General features: G+C 40.8%; 1 protein-coding gene across 16 annotated transcripts in view; it reads right to left on the reverse strand.

Moving 5' to 3' along the window:
• Positions 1 to 21,064, reverse strand: part of dlg2 (discs, large homolog 2) — a 206,328-nt gene that overhangs the window by 40,764 nt on the left and 144,500 nt on the right. For 11 of the 16 annotated variants that reach the window (XM_079565578.1, XM_079565582.1, XM_079565581.1 and 8 more), the window contains 4 exons: positions 18,701 to 18,870; positions 18,465 to 18,601; positions 17,625 to 17,769; positions 17,367 to 17,532 (listed from right to left, as the gene is read on the reverse strand). In XM_079565578.1, the coding sequence (XP_079421704.1) occupies positions 17,367 to 17,532; positions 17,625 to 17,769; positions 18,465 to 18,601; positions 18,701 to 18,870 (618 nt within the window). The remainder of the gene's footprint in view (positions 1 to 17,366; positions 17,533 to 17,624; positions 17,770 to 18,464; positions 18,602 to 18,700; positions 18,871 to 21,064) is intronic. The other 5 variants (XM_079565579.1, XM_079565572.1, XM_079565586.1 and 2 more) reach the window with 1 other exon arrangement.

Here is a 21,064-nt window from a genome sequence, read left to right on the forward strand (position 1 = left end):
GTGACGTCTTCCTGGACAGTCAGCCAGACGCTGGACTTCTTGTCGCTGATCGTTTACGTTCACAATTAGCAGGTTCCCACACAAAAATAGCGATAGCTCAGGATCTGGTTAAGGACAACGAGTTACTGATGGAGTCACAGAAACGTGTTACAAACATCATGTTCGCTGTGAATCTGCCCCAAAGGAAACGCCAGCTGTCGTAAGGGACGGAGCTTTATCTTAGAGCTAAAGGCTAGTGTTGAAAAATGATAATATAACATGTAAACAAGTAAATATAATTTAAACTAACAGGACGATTCTTTTTTGCGCAGGCTCGTTCCAAACGCCTCGCTAGTTTTATTTTTTATTTTGCGTTAGCCGCGTTAGCCTCAAGACAAAAACATCCACGTTATGAACACGGAGTTTCCTCCTGTGAAGTCGTTACGTCTCATGTAATATTTTCTAACCTGCTCCAGTCACATCTGAGCTTTTACTCGCCGTCCTTTAACAAATCTTAAGCTATTGCTTCATTTCTGTGGGACCTGCTAATTCGGACAGGAAGGACAGCGTCTGGCTGACTGTCCAGGCGGAAATCACGTGGGGTCACTGTGCATATAGCCCATTACCCTGCAGTGTCTTGCCTTAAACAATATTGTATGCACAGACTTACAATTTGAGGTAGTGATGTAATTTCAAAGTTCTTGTGTGTTTCCTTTGTGAGCCACTCTTCATGTCGGGTCACACAGGCATCGTGGTGATTTCTCAATGTCTGCAGCCAACGAAAATATCTTACTTGTGACTACAAAACAAAACAAAAAAATCACTCGCTGTGTTTACATGTATCTTCCCTATGAACAGCATGAGACTTAAGGTTAAAACGTTGGATAAAACATTATGGCCATGTAGTGGTATTCCTTTTATACATGTATTAAAAAATGAATGAATAAATAAAGCCTTTTCTATACAGTACAGTGGTTCACAAGAAGAAGAAAAAACATCTCACCTCAGATTTCCCATGTCCCTCTTTATCCTTCGACTCATTCATTGTTGCTGAAAAAATAAAGTTGAGTTAACTATGGTAGCTGTGAACAATCTTTGCTTAACGTCCTGAGATCTCAGACATAGTCTATTGTCCCATTGTTAGATGAGTTATTTATGTTTAATGCCTCTGTGGCAGTCTCAGCTCCACTTCCCACAGCACATGGTGCTACAGCAGCTTCTTACCACTATGCTAAACATGTTCAATGTTATGGTTATTCTCAAAGCTAAGACTGGGTCAGACAGAAAAGTTATGGACGACCCAATGCAAAAAAATGCCCACCAGTATTGTGGAGCTCAAAATAAATGTCTAATTACTTTACACCAACGTTTTAACTGTATAATGTATTCCTTGTTAAAGAAAAGTGAGGCCACGTGAGTCTGGTTTTGCTAATGTACAACTAGCATGATAGCTAACCACCATGCAGCTAGCTAATCAAGCTAATATCCACTAAACTTTTCAACAATCTAATCTAAAAAAAAAAAAGAGCCTCATATACCTTCCTTCAAGTAGACAGTTGAGCAAAAAATAAGTCTGTCTCTTTATGTATTGTGGTAGAAATGAACAGAAAAGCTAGCACATTGCCACAGTACTTAGCACTGTTTTTGAAACGTTTTTGAGCACATATCTTAGAACATGAACATTGCAAACTAATTTGTCATCTCTAACTTAGTTAACTCTCAAAAAAAGACTTACCAGTTTGTTGACTGTAAGCTACGTGACATCTGTCGTGGACGCAGATGCAGAGAGATGCAGAGCACGGGTAGTGGCACCACTAGCTCCTCCCCCGCAATACAAAATGGCGGCCAGGGATTTTGCAAACCAAAACAAACCAATGCTAATTTTTTAAAGAATATCAAAAGACAAAGGGTTAAATAAATTAGGCGAAGGAGGAATGGCATTTTCACATATGCCTACAGTGAAAATTGTGCCTGTGTCCACAGGCTACTTAAAGCCTTAATATCCAATTTATTTTTAGCATTGATTTCAAAAGAAGAATTCAATATTAAGAGTTTTAAAGCATGATGTCTGCTAATCAGCTATGCTCCAACTTTTGGACACAGAATAAAAAAAAATTAAATTGAAGATTTGTCTAAAACTTTATAAACTGAAAAGTTTTTCAATGTAGTATTGAATGTTTTCTTTCTTGTAAAATATTGTGCAATGGTCGGTAGTTAGCACATAGCTGATACCTGTGTGTCACGATGTAGTCAAGCCACCATTTTGTATAATGAGACAGTTTAGAGATGAACATTATGAGGACCTGTTAATCCTGGTTTGTGTATCACGATGTAGTCAAGCCACCATTTTGTATAATGAGACAGTTTAGAGATGAACATTATGAGGACCTGTTTATCCTGGTTTGTGTATCACGATGTAGTCAAGCCACCATTTTGTATAATGAGACAGTTTAGAGATGAACATTATGAGGACCTGGTAATCCTGGTTTGTGTATCACGATGTAGTCAAGCCACCATTTTGTATAATGAGACAGTTTAGAGATGAACATTATGAGGACCTGTTAATCCTGGTTTGTGTATGACGATGTAGTCAAGCCACCATTTTGTATAATGAGACAGTTTAGAGATGAACATTATGAGTACCTGTTTATCCTGGTTTGTGTATCACGATGTAGTCAAGCCACCATTTTGTATAATGAGACAGTTTAGAGATGAACATTATGAGGACCTGGTAATCCTGGTTTGTGTATCACGATGTAGTCAAGCCACCATTTTGTATAATGAGACAGTTTAGAGATGAACATTATGAGGACCTGTTAATCCCAGTTTGTGTCATGATGGAGCATCACCACCAGTCTGTTGTTATTGTTGATAGGGATGCACCGATACTACTTTTTTCTAAAACTGTTATGAGTACTTTGACTTGAGTAGCCTACTTGCCAACACCGAATACCAAAACGAGTACCATGCATTTTTCTCAAACATTCTTGTGTATAGATGGTTTATAGACTATATCATAGCAGACTAGTTAGTAGTTACCCATTTACCTGAGAAACGTAGATTTAGTTATATGAGAATCTTACATATGCTATTTTATTCTTTTTTTTTTATTGAATATAATTTTCATTATTATTAATCATTTTTTCCAAGGCTTAATTTGTCATTTGTTTCCTGGGTCCTGGATACCTGATACTATCGGTGCATCCCTAAATGTTTGTTTTCTAGTTCGTTTTAATGGACCTCTCAGTCTTAATTGTTCTTTAAACGTCACTATTGTAAACAAAACAACAATATTAACAGCTTTAATATAGCTCCTTTTTCACAAATTGTCCCGACCGGCTCAATGAGGAAAGCAACCAGAAGGGCGGTTAAATACCAATTTTATTACAAAGTTTAACGCAAAGGTGGCTGGGACTGAGCTGAGCCACCAGGCCAGATGCAGCCAATCTTAGGGGACAGCTGAGAAGCCACACCCAGTAGCCATGGGGGAGGGTGGAGCACCTGCATACAAAGAGGTGAGAGGGAGGAGCAGAAGCAGGACACAAGTCCCTCCCCAACACTCAGACAAGCCAATTTATAATTCTATTTGTCAATCCATCAACTGTATTTGAAGAGAACCATTCATACAAAATAACTCAAAGTGCTTTACAAATATTCACGCAATGGTTAATGACATAGATTTAATGACTGATTTAGACTTGATTCAAAGCAGCCAGCGCTGTTAATAAACGCCCTTGTAGTGAAGATAAAAAGATAGAGGCCGCTATGAAAGTTCATGGGAGGCAAATGATGTGGTGCACATTGAAGTTGGTTTCACGTTGGATGTTGGATATTCACTTCCAACACTTAGGTAGGCTACTGCTCTGGAGACACCTACAGCATGTTCCACACAGCCCACAGCTCTAGACTGGTGAAATCCTGTTCATGTGAAGCCTACATAAAATCACATTTATGGCACTTTTCTACCTTCATCTGGTAAAAATCGTGGAGGCAAACAATAACAGTGATCGCTCCTACAGGCTATAGATAGACTCAGGGCAGATAAAAGTCCCTCTACAGATAGGGCTGAAGGCTGAAGAGAACATTTATTTTAGTTTTTATGATTTTCTTTTGGGTTGTCTGTGTTAACAAATCATGTTAACATTACGCTTATATTGAATTAAGTTGAAATAATAATCATTAAACGATAATGGTGGTGACTGTGGCACAGTTGGTAGAGCGGGTCGTCTCATGATCAGAAGGTCGGGGGTTCAAATTTGCGTACTGACCTTGTGTCCTTGGGCCAGACACTTCACCCTCCATGCCTCAAGTGTCTGCGTACACTGTTGTATGAATGAGAGAGTGAATGGTTCCTTGCTGTGTGCCTACAGTATGTAGGTGGAAAAGTGCAATATAAGTTGAGACCATTTACCAATAAAATATATCCATTTTAGTTTTAGCAATGGTAGCTAGTAACTTAAGAAAACCAGTTACCGTCAAGCCCTAAATATTTCTCATATCCTGCTTATTTGCTTTTTTTTAATTGCATGTTACATTAAGAACAACTAATATTTTCATGTATTTATAATGTAAAAGGTTACAAAGGTTGAAGTTGTAATAAGTGCAGTGCAACAGCAAACACATGGTGGTGGTGTTTTGTGGGGACTTGATGATACACACTACCAGAACATGGTGTCATATGAGGACTGATGCAGTACCAGCAGCCACCTTGTGGGGGCGCTGTTTTGTGGGGACCTGTGATACACAGAACCAGAACATGGTGTCATATGGGGACTGCAGTACCTCAGTGTGTCCACTAGGGTCGCATACACTCACACTAATTCAGGTTTTGGACATTCTGGGGACTTCTCAGGAAAAGTACATGGGGCCCATCTTGAGGCCATTTCTAGCCGTTTAAAAGCATTGTGCCTCTGGGGACCTCGAATGAGGTCCTCATAAGGTTTTAGGTCCCCACATGGCTGGTGTGTATACAGGTGGACGTCCCCACATGTGATGCTTTACAAGAACACACACACACACACACACACACACACACACACACACACACACACACACACACACACACACACATACTTGTAAATCAGTACAAATGGGGACCTCAAGGCAAACTGCTCCATATGGGGACCCCATTTTTTTTAAGGGAATAGAGCCACCAAAACCACTCTCAAAATTTTTTCTTGAGCCTTGGGCTCCAGATGCAAATTTTGAACCAAAATCTCCTAAGTTTTCTTTTTTATTTTTTGTCCGGTAATTGGTGACTTTTGGGGACCTGTCTATTATGTAGTACCTGAAACAACCACCAGATGGCAATAGTGGGGAAAATGGTATTTCTTGTATTTTTTGTTATTTTTGAATGTTGGTAGATAGGTTAACAGGAAAAAGGAGGAGGTTTAAAACAAAAAAATCAATGCCCAACAAATGTTCATTAACAATGAAATATTTATTTCCAAAAAGTGAACATAGGTCTGTCGCCCAACGGTTTGCCAGTTATCATGCATGTTCTTCAACACGAGTAAGTTGGAGGGAAAGTTTAATAGAATTCTTGACTAGAGACCTGCAACGGGCGGGAATTCTCACGAGACTTGCAGGACTCGACACTAATTTTGTAGGATCGGTCAGGATTCATAAAGCCTTAGGCGGGAACGGGCGGTCAGACCAAAACATAATCCACAAAATCCATTCCTGTACAGGTCTCTACTTTAGACTCTTGCACAACTTTACGATTGCACAACAGTATGAAAACTCTACCTCTAGCTGTTACTTCCTGTATTTAAAGGAACAGGCCACCGGTTTTCCATACTGACATATGTTCTTACCTGAGCTTAGACGAGTTAATGTGCACCTGTCTGGTCTTTGTGCGTGCACTCAGTCAAAAAGACCAAAGATGTTGTTAGCATTTAGCCTCATCTCCACTCCTCTATGGGGCTAAATGGGGTTAAGTTAGAAGCCACCAAGCTCTTCCACGTTTCCCATATTTAAATACAGTTACATGAGTAGTTGCACCTCGACATCTGCGCAGTAAGACGCCAAAGTGCTTCTTAAGTGTTATTACGCCTTACAATATAGTTCCCCTTTTCATCCACTTAGAAAATTGACATGTTTAATTTTGTGTAACTATACTTGGATCTCACATAACCATATAGGGGGAACGTGGAGGAGCTTGGTCGCTTCTAACTTCACCCCCATTTGGCCACATAGAGGAGAGGAGGAGAGGCTAAATGCTAATGTCTATGGTTTCACACATCAAATCACAATCAGGCTCAGGCAAGAACATATCTCAGACTGAAAAAACAGTTTGCCTGTTCCTTTAAAGGAATAGACAACTGTTTGTACATACTGAGATATGTTTCTTACCTGAGTTGTGACGAGTTCTTTAGGACCTGTCTGATCTTCAGTCACGAAAAAACACAGCGCAGACGGCGTTAGCATTTAGCCTCTCCCTCTCTCCTCTATAGCTCCAAAACAGGTCAAGATAGAAGCTACCAAGCTCTTCCACGTTTTCCCTATTTAAATATGGTTACGTGAAGTGTTCCACTACAAAGTATAATTACACACAATTAAACAATGTGGATTTTCTAAGCGGATAAAAGGGGGAACTATATTGTAAGGCGTAATAATACCAGGAGTAGTTCGAAATCCGCGCAGTAATCTTCACTTTACTGTGCGGATGCCAAATTACTCCTGGTATTATTACGCCTTACAATATAGTTCCCCCTTTTATCCGCTTAGAAAATCCACATTGTTTAATTGTGTGTAATTATACTTTGTAGTGGAACACTTCACGTAACCATATTTAAATAGGGAAAACGTGGAAGAGCTTGGTAGCTTCTATCTTGACCTGTTTTGGAGCTATAGAGGAGAGAGGGAGAGGCTAAATGCTAACGCCGTCTGCGCTGTGTTTACGTGACTGAAGCCACGGGGGAAGATCAGACAGGTCCTAAAGAACTCGTCAAAGCTAAGATAAGAACATATCTCAGTATGGAAACACGGTGGCCTGTTCCTTTAAGGATCAATAAAAGCCAAAAAATATATATACAACAGGACAACGTTTTCTTTAGCCAACTCTTACAAAAACGGTTTCTGTCATCGTACCTAATGTGGCATAAGCACTTACTTACTTACTTACTTATTACTTTCTTTTACAACTTTGTCGTCTCCCAGCCTCAATCCGGTTTTTGACGTAAAATTTGACACCCTCCCATGTCCTTGTTTGAAGTGCCCCAGAAGACTCTTCAATACATTGGATGCACTGCGCCTTACCAGGGACCTTTCCAGACTGAATGTTGTCCATGAGGGTTTTCTCTACTGCATTCACTTCCTGCACTGTCCACGGTCTCTTTTTTCCTTTAGATCCTGGAAGATATGCAAAAACTAGAATCAGAACACTTTTTATTGCCATTGTTTGAGAACAGGTTCACAAACTAGCAATGTTTCTCAGTACAATCGTGCAACAAACATAGAATTCAGGTAAAAATAAGCTATACAAACTTTAAATCTACAAGGCCATAACAGCATGCAGAAAAAAAAAAAAAGTAAAATATAACAAGACGACAACAAAGACATAGACATGACTTACTATGACTTTACAGACAATAACCAATTGTATTGCAAGTAGTTGGAATGACCTTTACCAGTGGAAGTAGACATTTCTTCTGTTGGCGTCCGTGTCTGCAGTCCTCCCGTCTGTCCTGAGTGTTCAAGACAAGTTATTAGTAAACTAAACTAGTATATAGCTAAACATTCTCTTTTCCTTGGTTCTATGGGCATAAAGAAATCATTGATTTCTCTCACCAACATGAAATTGATTTTTTATGTTTTTTTTTTTTTTTTGTAATTACAGCTTCAGCTTTATTTCTGTCCCTTTTATATTAAATGTATGAATTGTGAGAGCAATATATACATGGTTCACACAGTAACTAATGCCAACGTCAACACGTGTTTGAAGACCCACAGAATAATAGAGACACAATGCTGAGCGGGGACTTAGCACAAGTTCCTGGATGTTTCTCCCATAAAATGTATCATCACTTCATTCTGCAACACTATCAGACATTTCTGACCAGTACCAATCCTTCCACTTCTGTTGCTCTTGTGTTGCTCGCTCCAGTCTCCCTCTCTTTACTCCTCCATCCCTGTCTTGTATCCGTTTCGCCTTCGTCTTCTCTCCCCCTTCCTCTCCCATTTCTACTCCTCTCACTCCCCTCCTCCCTCTCATCCGTTTGCCTCTCTCCCCTCCACCTGTCCTGCATCTCTCTCCTCAGTCTCCTCCTCTCTCCCCTCCGTCTGTCCTGTATTTCTCTCATCAGTCTCCTCCTCTCTCCCCTCCGTCTGTCCTGCATCTCTCTCCTCAGTCTCCTCCTCTCTCCCCTCCGCCTGTCCTGCATCTCTCTCCTCAGTCTCCTCCTCTCTCCCCTCCGTCTGTCCTGTATTTCTCTCATCAGTCTCCTCCTCTCTCCCCTCCGCCTGTCCTGCATCTCTCTCCTCAGTCTCCTCCTCTCTCCCCTCCGTCTGTCCTGCATCTCTCTCCTCAGTCTCCTCCTCTCTCCCCTCCGCCTGTCCTGCATCTCTCTCCTCAGTCTCCTCCTCTCTCCCCTCCGTCTGTCCTGTATTTCTCTCATCAGTCTCCTCCTCTCTCCCCTCCGCCTGTCCTGCATCTCTCTCCTCAGTCTCCTCCTCTCTCCCCTCCGTCTGTCCTGTATTTCTCTCATCAGTCTCCTCCTCTCTCCCCTCCACCTGTCCCGTATTTCTCTCCTCAGTCTCCTCCTCTCTCCCCTCCGTCTGTCCTGTATTTCTCTCATCAGTCTCCTCCTCTCTCCCCTATGTCTGTCCTGTATTTCTCTCACCCGTCTCCTCTCCCCGGTCACACTCTCTCTTCTGTCCTGAATCTCTTCTTCCCGAATCAAACAGCCAAACTCTCTCCTTCATTGATTGCTTAAAATACCTGGAGACTTCGAAGAAAACCCAGGGATATGATCTTCACTTCCTGGTTGAAAGTTTTGGAGTGCAGGCTCTCCCCTCTTCCTGGTTCCTGTGGACATAATGAGATTAATCTAAGCAAAATACAGGAAATAATTGGCCTGTTTTCTTGTCCTTGGTCTCCTCCCTTTGTGTCCTTCGCCTCCTCTCCCTCTCCCTCACGTGTGTCAAGTGTTACTTGTTCAAATACCTGGAGATTTTGAAGATGACGAATCTGGGGCTAAGATTGGATCAGTTTCATCATCTGATGCCTCTGTGTCTTCCATGACCCCCTCTAAAAACAAAAATGAAATGGTTACCAGGACACTTAATAGATAACAGGAAGTAACAGTACATGACATTGTGAAACTTATCTTACCTTGTGGATCTATATTTATTTGATCCAGATTCTTTCTATGTGGTTGTTTCTGGTGGGCAGATGAATCGTCGTCTTCACTGTCTGTGCTGCTCTTTGTGTGATCTGGGACATACTCATCTTGGCTGCCTTCAGATGTGGACATGTCATCCTTTCTGGGGTTTGACTGAAAAAGACAAGACTCAATTATGGATTTGGGCATGCAGTCATTTAACAGGACACAACCTGGATGCAACTAGACCTGGACGTGAACAGGTCTGGACAGGAGACCAGACCTGGCTTGTGTCCGAATGTCCACCCTAGTCCCTAACCCCTCATTCACTATATAGGCCTGCATTATATAGTAGTGTATAGTCCACTCATTCTGTTGGCGATTTGGACAGAAGCCACTACTTTCTCCGAGCTGCGCGACGTCACATGCACTGCGGCTGCAGATTTCTTTATTTCTTTTTTCTCAGAACTTAGTCATTAGACAGAGAGACCTTTTTTTGACGGGTTGACCTTGCTAAAGTTTCTCCATGAGTTGAGTGGCTGAGCTAAAAATAGCAAAATAAAAAAATGCAAAGTCAAACTTATTTGCTATATAAAAAAAAGTGTTGGGAAAATATTTAACTTTCGTGGGATAGAGTAATCTGTTTTGAGCATAATCTGTCATGTGGACAGAGATATTTGTTTATATTGCTGTAGAAAACTCTTTGTTAAAATATCCGGTTAACTATGGAGGGTTATTTTTTCCTTATAGGCTATATGCACAGTTTCCCCTCGTGACGTCTTCCTGGACAGTCAGCCAGACGCTGGACTTCTTGTCGCTGATCGTTTACGTTCACAATTAGCAGGTTCCACACAAATGTAGAGAAGCTCAGGATCTGGTTAAGGACAACGAGTTACTGATGGAGTCACAGCAACGTATTACAAACATCATGTTCACTGTGAATCTGTCCCAAAGGAAACGCCAGCTGTCGTAAGGGGCGGAGCTTTATCTTAGAGCTAAAGGCTAGTGTTGAAAAATGATAATATAACATGTAAACAAGTAAATATAATTTAAACTAACAGGACGATTCTTTTTTGCGCAGGCTCGTTCCAAACGCCTCGCTAGTTTTATTTTTTATTTTGTGTTAGCTGTGTTAGCCGCGTTAGCCTCAAGACAAAAACATCCACGTTATGAACACGGAGGTTTCCTCCAGTGAAGTCGTTACGTCTCATGTAATATTTTCTAACCTGCTCCAGTCACATCTGAACTTTTACTCGCTGTCCTTTACCAAATCTTAAGCTATTGCTTCATTTCTGTGGGACCTGCTAATTCGGACAGGAAGGACAGCGTCTGGCTGACTGTCCAGGCGGAAATCACGTGGGGTCACTGTGCATATAGCCCATTACCCTGCAGTGTCTTGCCTTAAACAATAATGTATGCACAGACTTACAACTTGAGGTAGTGATGTAATTTCAAAGTTCTTGTGTGGTTCCTTTGTGAGCCATTCTTCTTGTCGGGTCACACAGGCATCGAGGTGATTTCTCAATGTCTGCAGACAACAAAAATATCTTACTTGTGACTACAAAACAAAACAAAAAATCACTCGCTGTGTTTACATGTATCTGCCCTATGAACAGCATGAGACTTAAGGTTAAAACGTTGGATAAAACATTATGGCCATGTAGTGGTATTCCTTTTATACATGTATTAAAAAATGAATGAATAAATAAAGCCTTTTCTATACAGTACAGTGGTTCACAAGAAGAAGAAAAAACATCTCACCTCAGATTTCCCATGTCCCTCTTTATCCTTCGACTCATTCATTGTTGCTGAAAAAATAAAGTTGAGTTAACTATGGTAGCTGTGAACAATCTTTGCTTAACGTCCTGAGATCTCAGACATAGTCTATTGTCCCATTGTTAGATGAGTTATTTATGTTTAATGCCTCTGTGGCAGTCTCAGCTCCACTTCCCACAGCACATGGTGCTACAGCAGCTTCTTACCACGATGCTAAACATGTTCAATGTTATGGTTATTCTCAAAGCTAAGACTGGGTCAGACAGAAAAGTTATGGACGACCCAATGCAAAAAAATGCCCACCAGTATTGTGGAGCTCAAGATAAATGTCTAATTACTTTACTCCAACGTTTTAACTGTATAATGTATTCCTTGTTAAAGAAAAGTGAGGCCACGTGAGTCTGGTTTTGCTAATGTACAACTAGCATGATAGCTAACCACCATGCAGCTAGCTAATCAAGCTAATATCCACTAAACTTTTCAACAATCTAATCTAAAAATAAAAAAAGAGCCTCATATACCTTCCTTCAAGTAGACAGTTGAGCAAAAAATAAGTCTGTCTCTTTATGTATTGTGGTAGAAATGAACAGAAAAGCTAGCACATTGCCACAGTACTTAGCACTGTTTTTGAAACGTTTTTGAGCACATATCTTAGAACATGAACATTGCAAACTCATTTGTCATGTCTAACTTAGTTAACTCTCCAAAAAAGACTTACCAGTTTGTTGACTGTAAGCTACGTGACATCTGTCGTGGACGCAGATGCAGAGCACGGGTAGTGGCACCACTAGCTCCTCCCCCGCAATACAAAATGGCGGCCAGGGATTTTGCAAACCAAAACAAACCAATGCTAATTTTTTAAAGAATATCAAAAGACAAAGGGTTAAATAAATTAGACGAAGGAGGAATGGCATTTTCACATATGCCTACAGTGAAAATTGTGCCTGTGTCCACAGGCTACTTAAAGCCTTAATATCCAATTTATTTTTAGCATTGATTTCAAAAGAAGAATTCAATATTAAGAGTTTTAAAGCATGATGTCTGCTAATCAGCTATGCTCCAACTTTTGGACACAGAATAAAAAAATTTAAATTGAAGATTTGTCTAAAACTTTATAAACTGAAAAGTTTTTCAATGTAGTATTGAATGTTTTCTTTCTTGTAAAATATTGTGCAATGGTCGGTAGTTAGCACATAGCTGATACCTGTGTGTCACGATGTAGTCAAGCCACCATTTTGTATAATGAGACAGTTTAGAGATGGACATTATGAGTACCTGTTAACCCAGGTTTGTGTATCACGATGTAGTCAAGCCACCATTTTGTATAATGAGACAGTTTAGAGATGGACATTATGAGGACCCGTTAATCCTGGTTTGTGTATCACGATGTAGTCAAGCCACCATTTTGTATAATGAGACAGTTTAGAGATGGACATTATGAGGACCTGTTTATCCTGGTTTGTGTATCACGACGTAGTCAAGCCACCATTTTGTATAATGAGACAGTTTAGAGATGGACATTATGAGGACCTGTTTATCCTGGTTTGTGTATCACGACGTAGTCAAGCCACCATTTTGTATAATGAGACAGTTTAGAGATGAACATTATGAGGACCTGTTAACCCAGGTTTGTGTATCACGACGTAGTCAAGCCACCATTTTGTATAATGAGACAGTTGAGAGATGAACATTATGAGGACCTGGTAATCCTGGTGTGTGTATCACGATGTAGTCAAGCCACCATTTTGTATAATGAGACAGTTTAGAGATGAACATTATGAGGACCTGTTAATCCCAGTTTGTGTCATGATGGAGCATCACCACCAGTCTGTTGTTATTGTTGATAGGGATGCACCGATACTACATTTTTCTAAAACTGTTATGAGTACTTTGACTTGAGTAGCCTACTTGCCAACACCGAATACCAAAACGAGTACCATGCATTTTTCTCAAACATTCTTGTGTATAGATAGTTTATAGACTATATCATAGCAGACTAGTTAGTAGTCACCCATTTACCTGAGAAACGTAGATTTAGTTATATGAGAATCTTACATATGCTATTTTATTCTTTTTTTTTTTATTGAATATAATTTTCATTATTATTTATCATTTTTTCCAAGGCTTAATTTGTCATTTGTTTCCTGGGTCCTGGATACCTGATACTATCGGCGCATCCCTAAATGTTTGTTTTCTAGTTCGTTTTAATGGACCTCTCAGTGTTAATTGTTCTTTAAACGTCACTATTGTAAACAAAACAACAATATTAACAGCTTTAATATAGCTCCTTTTTCACAAATTGTCCCGACCGGCTCAATGAGGAAAGCAACCAGAAGGGCGGTTAAATACCAATTTTATTACAAAGTTTAACTCCAAAAATGGCAAAGGTGGCTGGAGACCAGGCTGGGACTGAGCTGAGCCACCAGGCCAGATGCAGCCAATCTTAGGGGACAGCTGAGAAGCCACACCCAGTAGCAATGGGGGAGGGTGGAGCCCCTGCATTCAAAGAGGTGAGAGGGAGGAGCAGAAGCAGGACACAAGTCCCTCCCCAACACTCAGACAAGCCAATTTATAATTCTATTTGTCAGTCAATCAACTGTATTTGATGAGAACCATTCATGCAAAATAACTCAAAGTGCTTTACAAATATTCATGCAATGGTTAATGACATAGATTTAATGACTGATTTAGACTTGATTCAAAGCAGACAGCGCTGTTAATAAACGCCCTTGTAGTGAAGATAAAAAGATAGAGGCCGCTATGAAAGTTCATGGGAGGCAAATGATGTGGTGCACATTCAAGATGGTTTCACGTTGTTGGATATTCACTTCCAACACTTAGGTAGGCTACTGCTCTGGAGACACCTACAGCATGTTCCACACAGCCCACAGCTCTAGACTGGTGAAATCCTGTTCATGTGAAGCCTACATTAAATCACATTTATGGCACTTTTCTACCTTCATCTGGTAAAAATCGTGGAGGCAAACAATAACAGTGATCACTCCTAGGACAGGCTATAGATAGACTCAGGGCAGATAAAAGTCCCTCTGCAGATAGGGCTGAAGGCTGAAGACAATTTATTTAATTTTTTATGATTTTCTTTGTGTTGTCTGTGTTAACATATCATGTTAACATTACACTTATATTGAATTAAGTTGAAATAATAATCATTAAACGATAATGGTGGTGACTGTGGCACAGTTGGTGGAGCGGGTCGTCTCATGATAGGAAGGTCGGGGGTTCAAATTTGCGTACTGACCTTGTGTCCTTGGGCCAGACACTTCACCCTCCATGCCTCAAGTGTCTGCGTACACTGTTGTATGAATGAGAGAGTGAATGGTTCCTTTATTGTAAAGTGCTTTGACTGCCTATGTAGGTGGAAAAGTGCAATATAAGTTGAGACCATTTACCAATAAAATATATCCATTTTAGTTTTAGCAGTGGTAGCTAGTAACTTAAGAAAACCAGTTACTGTATTTCTCATATCCTGCTTATTTGCTTTTTTTTTAATTGTATGTTACATTAAGAAAACAACAAATATTTTCATGTATTTATAATGTAAAAGGTTACAAAGGTTGAAGTTGTAATAAGTGCAGTGCAACAGCAAACACATGGTGGTGGTGTTTTGTGGGGACTTGGTGATACACACTACCAGAACATGGTGTCATATGAGGACTGATGCAGTACCAACAGCCACCTTGTGGGGGCGCTGTTATGTGGGGACCTGTGATACACAGAACCAGAACATGGTGTCATATGAGGACTGCAGTACCTCAGTGTGTCCACTAGGGTCGCATACACTCACACTAATTCAGGTTTTGGACATTCTGGGGACTTCTCAGGAAAAGTACATGGGGCCCATCTTGAGGCCATTTCTAACCGTTTAAAAGCATTGTGCCTCTGGGGACCTCGAATGAGGTCCTCATAAGGTTTTAGGTCCCCACATGGCTGGTGTGTATACAGGTGGACGTCCCCACATGTGATGCTTTACAAGAACACACACACACACACACACACACACACACACACACACACACACACACACACACACACACACACACACAGACACACACACACACACACAATAAAAAGCCTCAGCTCGCATCTATGCTACATCTTTATGGTTAGCATTTTGTCCAAGACTAAATGATGCAGCTCTTTCCCTTTTCCCAGAAACTCAACAGTGAGTATATTACAGTATAGGCTTCATATTGGGTAAACAAATTATATCAATCTCATCAAATTCTTAGAGGCCTTTTCTCATTATGCACCAAATGGTTGAGTGAGGCCATTGAATTCTATCTGCAGACATTTAGTGAGAAAACCATAAGCATTAGTTTAATTGTAGTTATAATACCAATTATTTTAGCCTAGATGATTGCTTGGACTGTCCAGAACAGCACAGATTAGTCAGAACAGGAAAACAGCCAAATGCAGGCAGAAGGACCATTGTAGACGGTATTGCATGTTTAATGTCCAGCTTTGGAAATGATGGGGTTGGAGGAGAGGTCTGGACAGTTGGCTTGGTTTCTCCTGCTGAATCATTCATACAGCGGCGAGCGGAGATGAGCCAGCCAGTCAGTCCACATCAGAACGAAACGCGCTGACCTTGGAGAGACCCGCAGGTGCCATTAAGATTCAGAGGAGGGACTGCACAGCTGGCCCGCAGCCACACACAGATAAATTACTCTGTTTATTCTCTGAACTGCACTTCCAAAAACCGCTTCGTGATATAAAGTTACTGCGGCTGTAAATTCCCTAAATGTGTTCCCTGAAGTTTTGATAATCATAATCCCTCATTTATACACAGCTGATGTGAAAACCTGTATACTATAAACTATCAGTTAAAAATAATAGCAGTACAGAGAGTGGTTAGCAAATGTCTTAAACAAGTAGTCTCTCAGTCCTCGTCAGCTTCTTAAATTTGTCAAACATATGCAATTATTCTATACTGATAAAACAGAATGGAAGGATCTCAAGGCAGCTATTATCTCCAAAATGGGCTCTTGTTGAAGCATTTATCATCACACTTAACCCTCAGCAGGACAAAATACTGTAGATTTTAGAAGAGCTTATGAATCTCGAAAGCTAGGCCTTAATTTGGTCAGCGCCACAAATATAAAAATAGAAATATCAACCGCTTTAGGTACTGCATGGAGACAATTCAGCGATACTAATGAAGCCCTGGAGACTGTATAGACGGAGCATGGTGACAGAAGTGGTTTTGGCTACTTGCTAACTAAACAGCAGGAGAAGTGCCACAGAGCACGGCTCTTTAGGACAGCAGGGTAATCTCCGAGGCTATTAGGGACACACCTTGGACAGGAGCAGATAGTAAACCTCTTAACTCCAAAGAGAATGGAGGACTAATCCTTCACTCAACAAAGCTGTAGCAGGGGTCCTTTGGTTATCCTCTAAAATGAGCTTTTGTTATCACCCGGCTGCAGTCGGACTCCATCCCAGTTTGTTTGTTTTCGCATGCAACAATGGCCTAATCTACGACAGGCATTATGCATATGGGGATGTTCATGATTTCCAATATTTGTGGAGCTAACAGTGCTAAAGTACTTCTGTGAGTGAGTCATTCTGTAGGAACACGGTAAATACAGTGGCCCTCAGTGTTTGGTGATGAGGTTCATTCACTTGCTCAGATAATGATGGCACAGGGAGAGGTGCCATGGATAGAAATTTACAAGGCAACAAAAAAGTCCTGTGCTTCCAGTCAACCTTTAAAAACTCTTTCATAAAATAGCAATCTGAAACCTGACACAAACTGCACAGAAATAACGATCTAGAAAATGATGCGGTTTCTTACGACCGAACAAACAAAAGTTCTGATGCTGCTACACCTAGACATTGTTAGTCTTTCCATTTCTTCTTTTGTCAGAACATGTCTCTTAACTTTTCACCCTAATCATGGCGCTATTGTGCTGGACTGAGTTGCCCGGGGCAACGTGAGCGATAATGGCATTATTTTCAAGGTAACTGGCAAAGGGACAACATAACAAGGAAAAGAAAACATCACTTTTTCAAAAGCAACAATGCTAATGCTAGATTATGTTGTGTCTGTGGGTGTGAGATTGAAAATAGGTGCAAAACAGGTGTGTAAAAATGACATAAGGACGAGCCAACAAAAGACAAAACAGCAAAAAAAAGTTTGACAAAGGGTATAGAGAAAAGTGATGTTTCCAAACTACAGCTGAACATATGGACCACAGGGGACACAGGAGGAGGGGGAGACACGTCTACCTGTGGTTCTAGAAGTCTGGTAAGAAGGGATGTAATTACCGTAAGAAGGAAAAACCATCCAACCTGTTTATATCCTCTTCCCCAAGTAAATGCTTAGGGAGGGGGGAATAACTCCCAGGGGAGATTGGGGGGAGACCGGACTTGTACTCCAGAGTGCCACTGTTGATGGGGGATGAGATATGATTATCCATGGCTGGAGAGAACGCTGACAAGAGAGAAAGAGGAAGTCATCACATGCTTTACTCTAAAGTGTACTCCGCTGAGACAAATACTGACAGGAAAAAGCAGTGTACTTACAGTGTGTGATATCAGGAGGCCCATAGGGATCTGATAGGTAGACATTGGTAGGTTTCCCCACCTTTAAGTATACCACGTCCGACGTGTTCTTCAAAATGGCTACAGCCTCTTCATGAGAGACTTCCTCCAGAGTGTAGTTGTTGACCTGTGAGGATGACAGGTGCAGCTATAGTTTAGACAGTTCTCCAGGTTTGTGCTTTCTTCCGCTGTGTTCAGTCCACTGCGCTTATTCTCTGTGGGAGCCCGGATTATGACAGATGGTGTTCAGCTGACATCACTACAGAAGGTAATTTAATTAAGTGCTGGTCAAGTAGGGCGCCCTCTTCAGGAAAAGCAGGACAGTAATACTATTTTTCACTGCCACAATCCCGACAGTGTAACAACCGCTGGTTTTTCGAGGACTAATATCTTTAATGTTGCATCACTGAAATACTCTGAGGACACAGGAGAACACTGTCGTGGTGAATAGACTTTTGAATCATAAACTGCACACAGCCCGACCTGGCTCTGGCCTCACCATTAGTCTGCTATAACTGTATACAGCGAGGGAAAGTAACAAGGCTTGTTTTTATCCTGAGGTGCACTGGAGGAGCTGACAGTCGGCTCTGCTGCGAGAGCTGATAGAAAGTGCTCTTGGAATAAATATGAATTTTAAAAATGTCAAAAGCAAGTTTCGCAAGTTTTTGCTGCTCGGTCAAACTGCAGTGGAATATTTATGTTGAAATCCAGTGATATTTCAATCAACATCAAGAAGATAGAAAGTAAACAGAGGATGATACATTTATTTACCTGATATTACTTGTCGGATCTTCAAACATTTATAAACAAGTCGATACTCACCATTAGTAACCGGTCTCCAACTTGTAGCCGCCCGTCTTTCTGCGCTGCTCCTCCATCGATGATCTTTGTGACATAAATGCTGTTATCCCCAGGAATGTGCTGGTTCCCGACTCCGCCTGCGATACTAAACCCCAGCCCTGCGAGAGGAAATCAAGATCATTAGTTTGGAAACAATCCTAAAGTACATCCTATAGAAATTGTACTTCAAAGATGTATCACAGAAGCTCCGCAATTACCTTTTGGTCCTTTGATAAGTTTAATTTCTATAATGGTCTCCAGCATTGGCCGCCGGCGCCGCACGTAGAGTCGGACGATGGAGCCCGCGACCTTCAGGGCCTCGACTGCTTTGCTGTGGGAGACTTCAGACACGTCGGCGTCATTTACCCGCAGGATGCAATCATTGACTCTGGAGGAGGAAGACAGGAGATGAGCTGTGATGACAATAATTGCTAATAATTAAGTGCAGCGCTGCTCTCACACTGTTCCAACTTCTCTAAATCTGCAAACCGTTCTACGCCTTGAAGGTGGATATGCACTTACAATAAACATTAAATCACACAGCAGGGGTATGGCAACTTTGTTTTGTGGCAGCATATTCATCCTTGCCTAAAAGCCCATGGGCCGAACCGGTCCATCGTGGCATAAAGCAATGTCGCACTCTCCAAATCCCAGTGTCCTTTGATAAGATATGACCTAACAGGAAGTTTTGGAGGGCCGTCCTAGGGCTGGGCGATATGGCCAAAAAATAAAATCTCGATGTTTTACTCAGTTTGGAAAATTACGATTTTAATCGTTTAGATTTGATGTAAATCCTGCTCATTAATACTTCATAATGTAGCTACAATTAGGCCCATTAAGATAACATAACTCTTTATTTAATGGTTATTTCTGTTTTAGATATTCCTCGTCTGCTCTCAAAAGAAAAACCTCTTAATAATCCATGGTTTTCAAAAGTGTTTTAGTTTGATCGTATTCATGCCTCTGCTGTGATTGACAACCGTCTCCATGGAGACTCAAGGGAAAGGGGCGGAGCTAAATGGTCCACTCAGAGCAGAGTGAGAGAAAGTGGGAAAAACTCTGTTTCAGTGGCAGAAAGGTCCACCACGTCCTCTCTGTGAAGCAGCAGATCGTCAGAAAGTCGCTGCTTCTCCACTGGTGTCATTTCTCTACGGAGTGTCTAAAACGCTGCTAAATTGACCGCACGTTGGGGAGACATGGAGCGGCGGACTCTATTCCACGATTTAGCCATTTTGAAAATCGTCTGTTTTCAAGACATTTTAAGTGCACTACTTTTTTCTCTCTGGACAGCTTTGAGGTGGCTGATGTTGCCGACCCCTGACCCCTATATATGCAAATGCCAGCAAGGTATAGACATAAAGACAGGATGAAAAATAATAATAACCATGTTTATTAGTTATACAGTCGTACTAAAAGCAGATTCAATGGTTCAACAAGTAATGGTAATAAAAACATATTCTTAACCCATGTGAAAAGCATTTGACTTGACATTGCTCTTTCAAAGGCCACCAGTTGGTCATTTTTACATAATAGTGCGGCAGCCCTGTCAGCATTCACTTAGTGCATGATGTATTATGTTCCAAACCATGGAGTCCGTGCAGTGGCAGCATGTTGTTCAGCCTTTTCCTTCACATAATGTTATTTTTACACTCCCTGTGGACCTGTACGTACACATGCCAGAGTGCAATCGTAGGTAAAGGGGCATGCTTACCAATGTGAAATGCTTTTAGTGTGTTCTCAACAAACCGTGGCTTCAGAAACCTTTTTAAAAAATATGGTTTTATTCTGTTTTGTGAAAAATGAGGCTTCCACAATCCATTAAGACCCATAGATCCCGCCACTTGAACAGTTTTGTCCCCTCCGCCAACACACTCATGAACAAAAAACAAGACCCATAACTTAGGCACAGACTCCACACTTAGATCAGCTATCACTTTATAAACCTACACATCTATACGATCCCCCTGATGTTCTAGGTCAATAGTTATTGTCTTATTATTTATCTTATTTATTTAATAATCTTATGCATGACCCCTATAGCCTTATAGTTTAAAGTTGTACACTGCAAAAAGTATTTAACTAGATCAGTATAAACACCTCAATTTGTGCATAATAATCCAAATTTTAGTTGTTTTGACTAGGTAAGTTGTTGTTGGGCATTTGTCCAAGATTATTTCACTTGTTCTGAGATGTTTCTGACTCGTTTCGATACATTTCGTTCTTATTTCAGGTCATTTTCTTTGCCAATGGGGTAAGAAAATTGGTCTTGTCTCATTGGCAATTTTATTTTCTTATTTTATTTTATGAAAGTTTTAGTTTACCCTAGAACTGGTCTGAAATGTCCTCAAACAAGCAAAGTAAACTCGGTCCGATCAGGAAAAGTGTCTAAATGAGCGAAAACCGCTCAAAACAAGATACATTTCCTCAAATTCAAGTCATTTAAGCCAATGCTTGATATTTACTTTTTGCAGTGTATAGCTTATTTTTATGTTGCACATCAGCACCAAGAAAAATTCCTCAAACTATGGCAAGAAAAACTATTTAGAAAAGAAAAACTAAAATGTTTAAGTTTTCAAACCCAC

Source organism: Gobius niger (genome assembly GCF_951799975.1).
Source record: "Gobius niger genome assembly, chromosome: 11".
Classification (NCBI taxonomy): domain Eukaryota; kingdom Metazoa; phylum Chordata; class Actinopteri; order Gobiiformes; family Gobiidae; genus Gobius; species Gobius niger.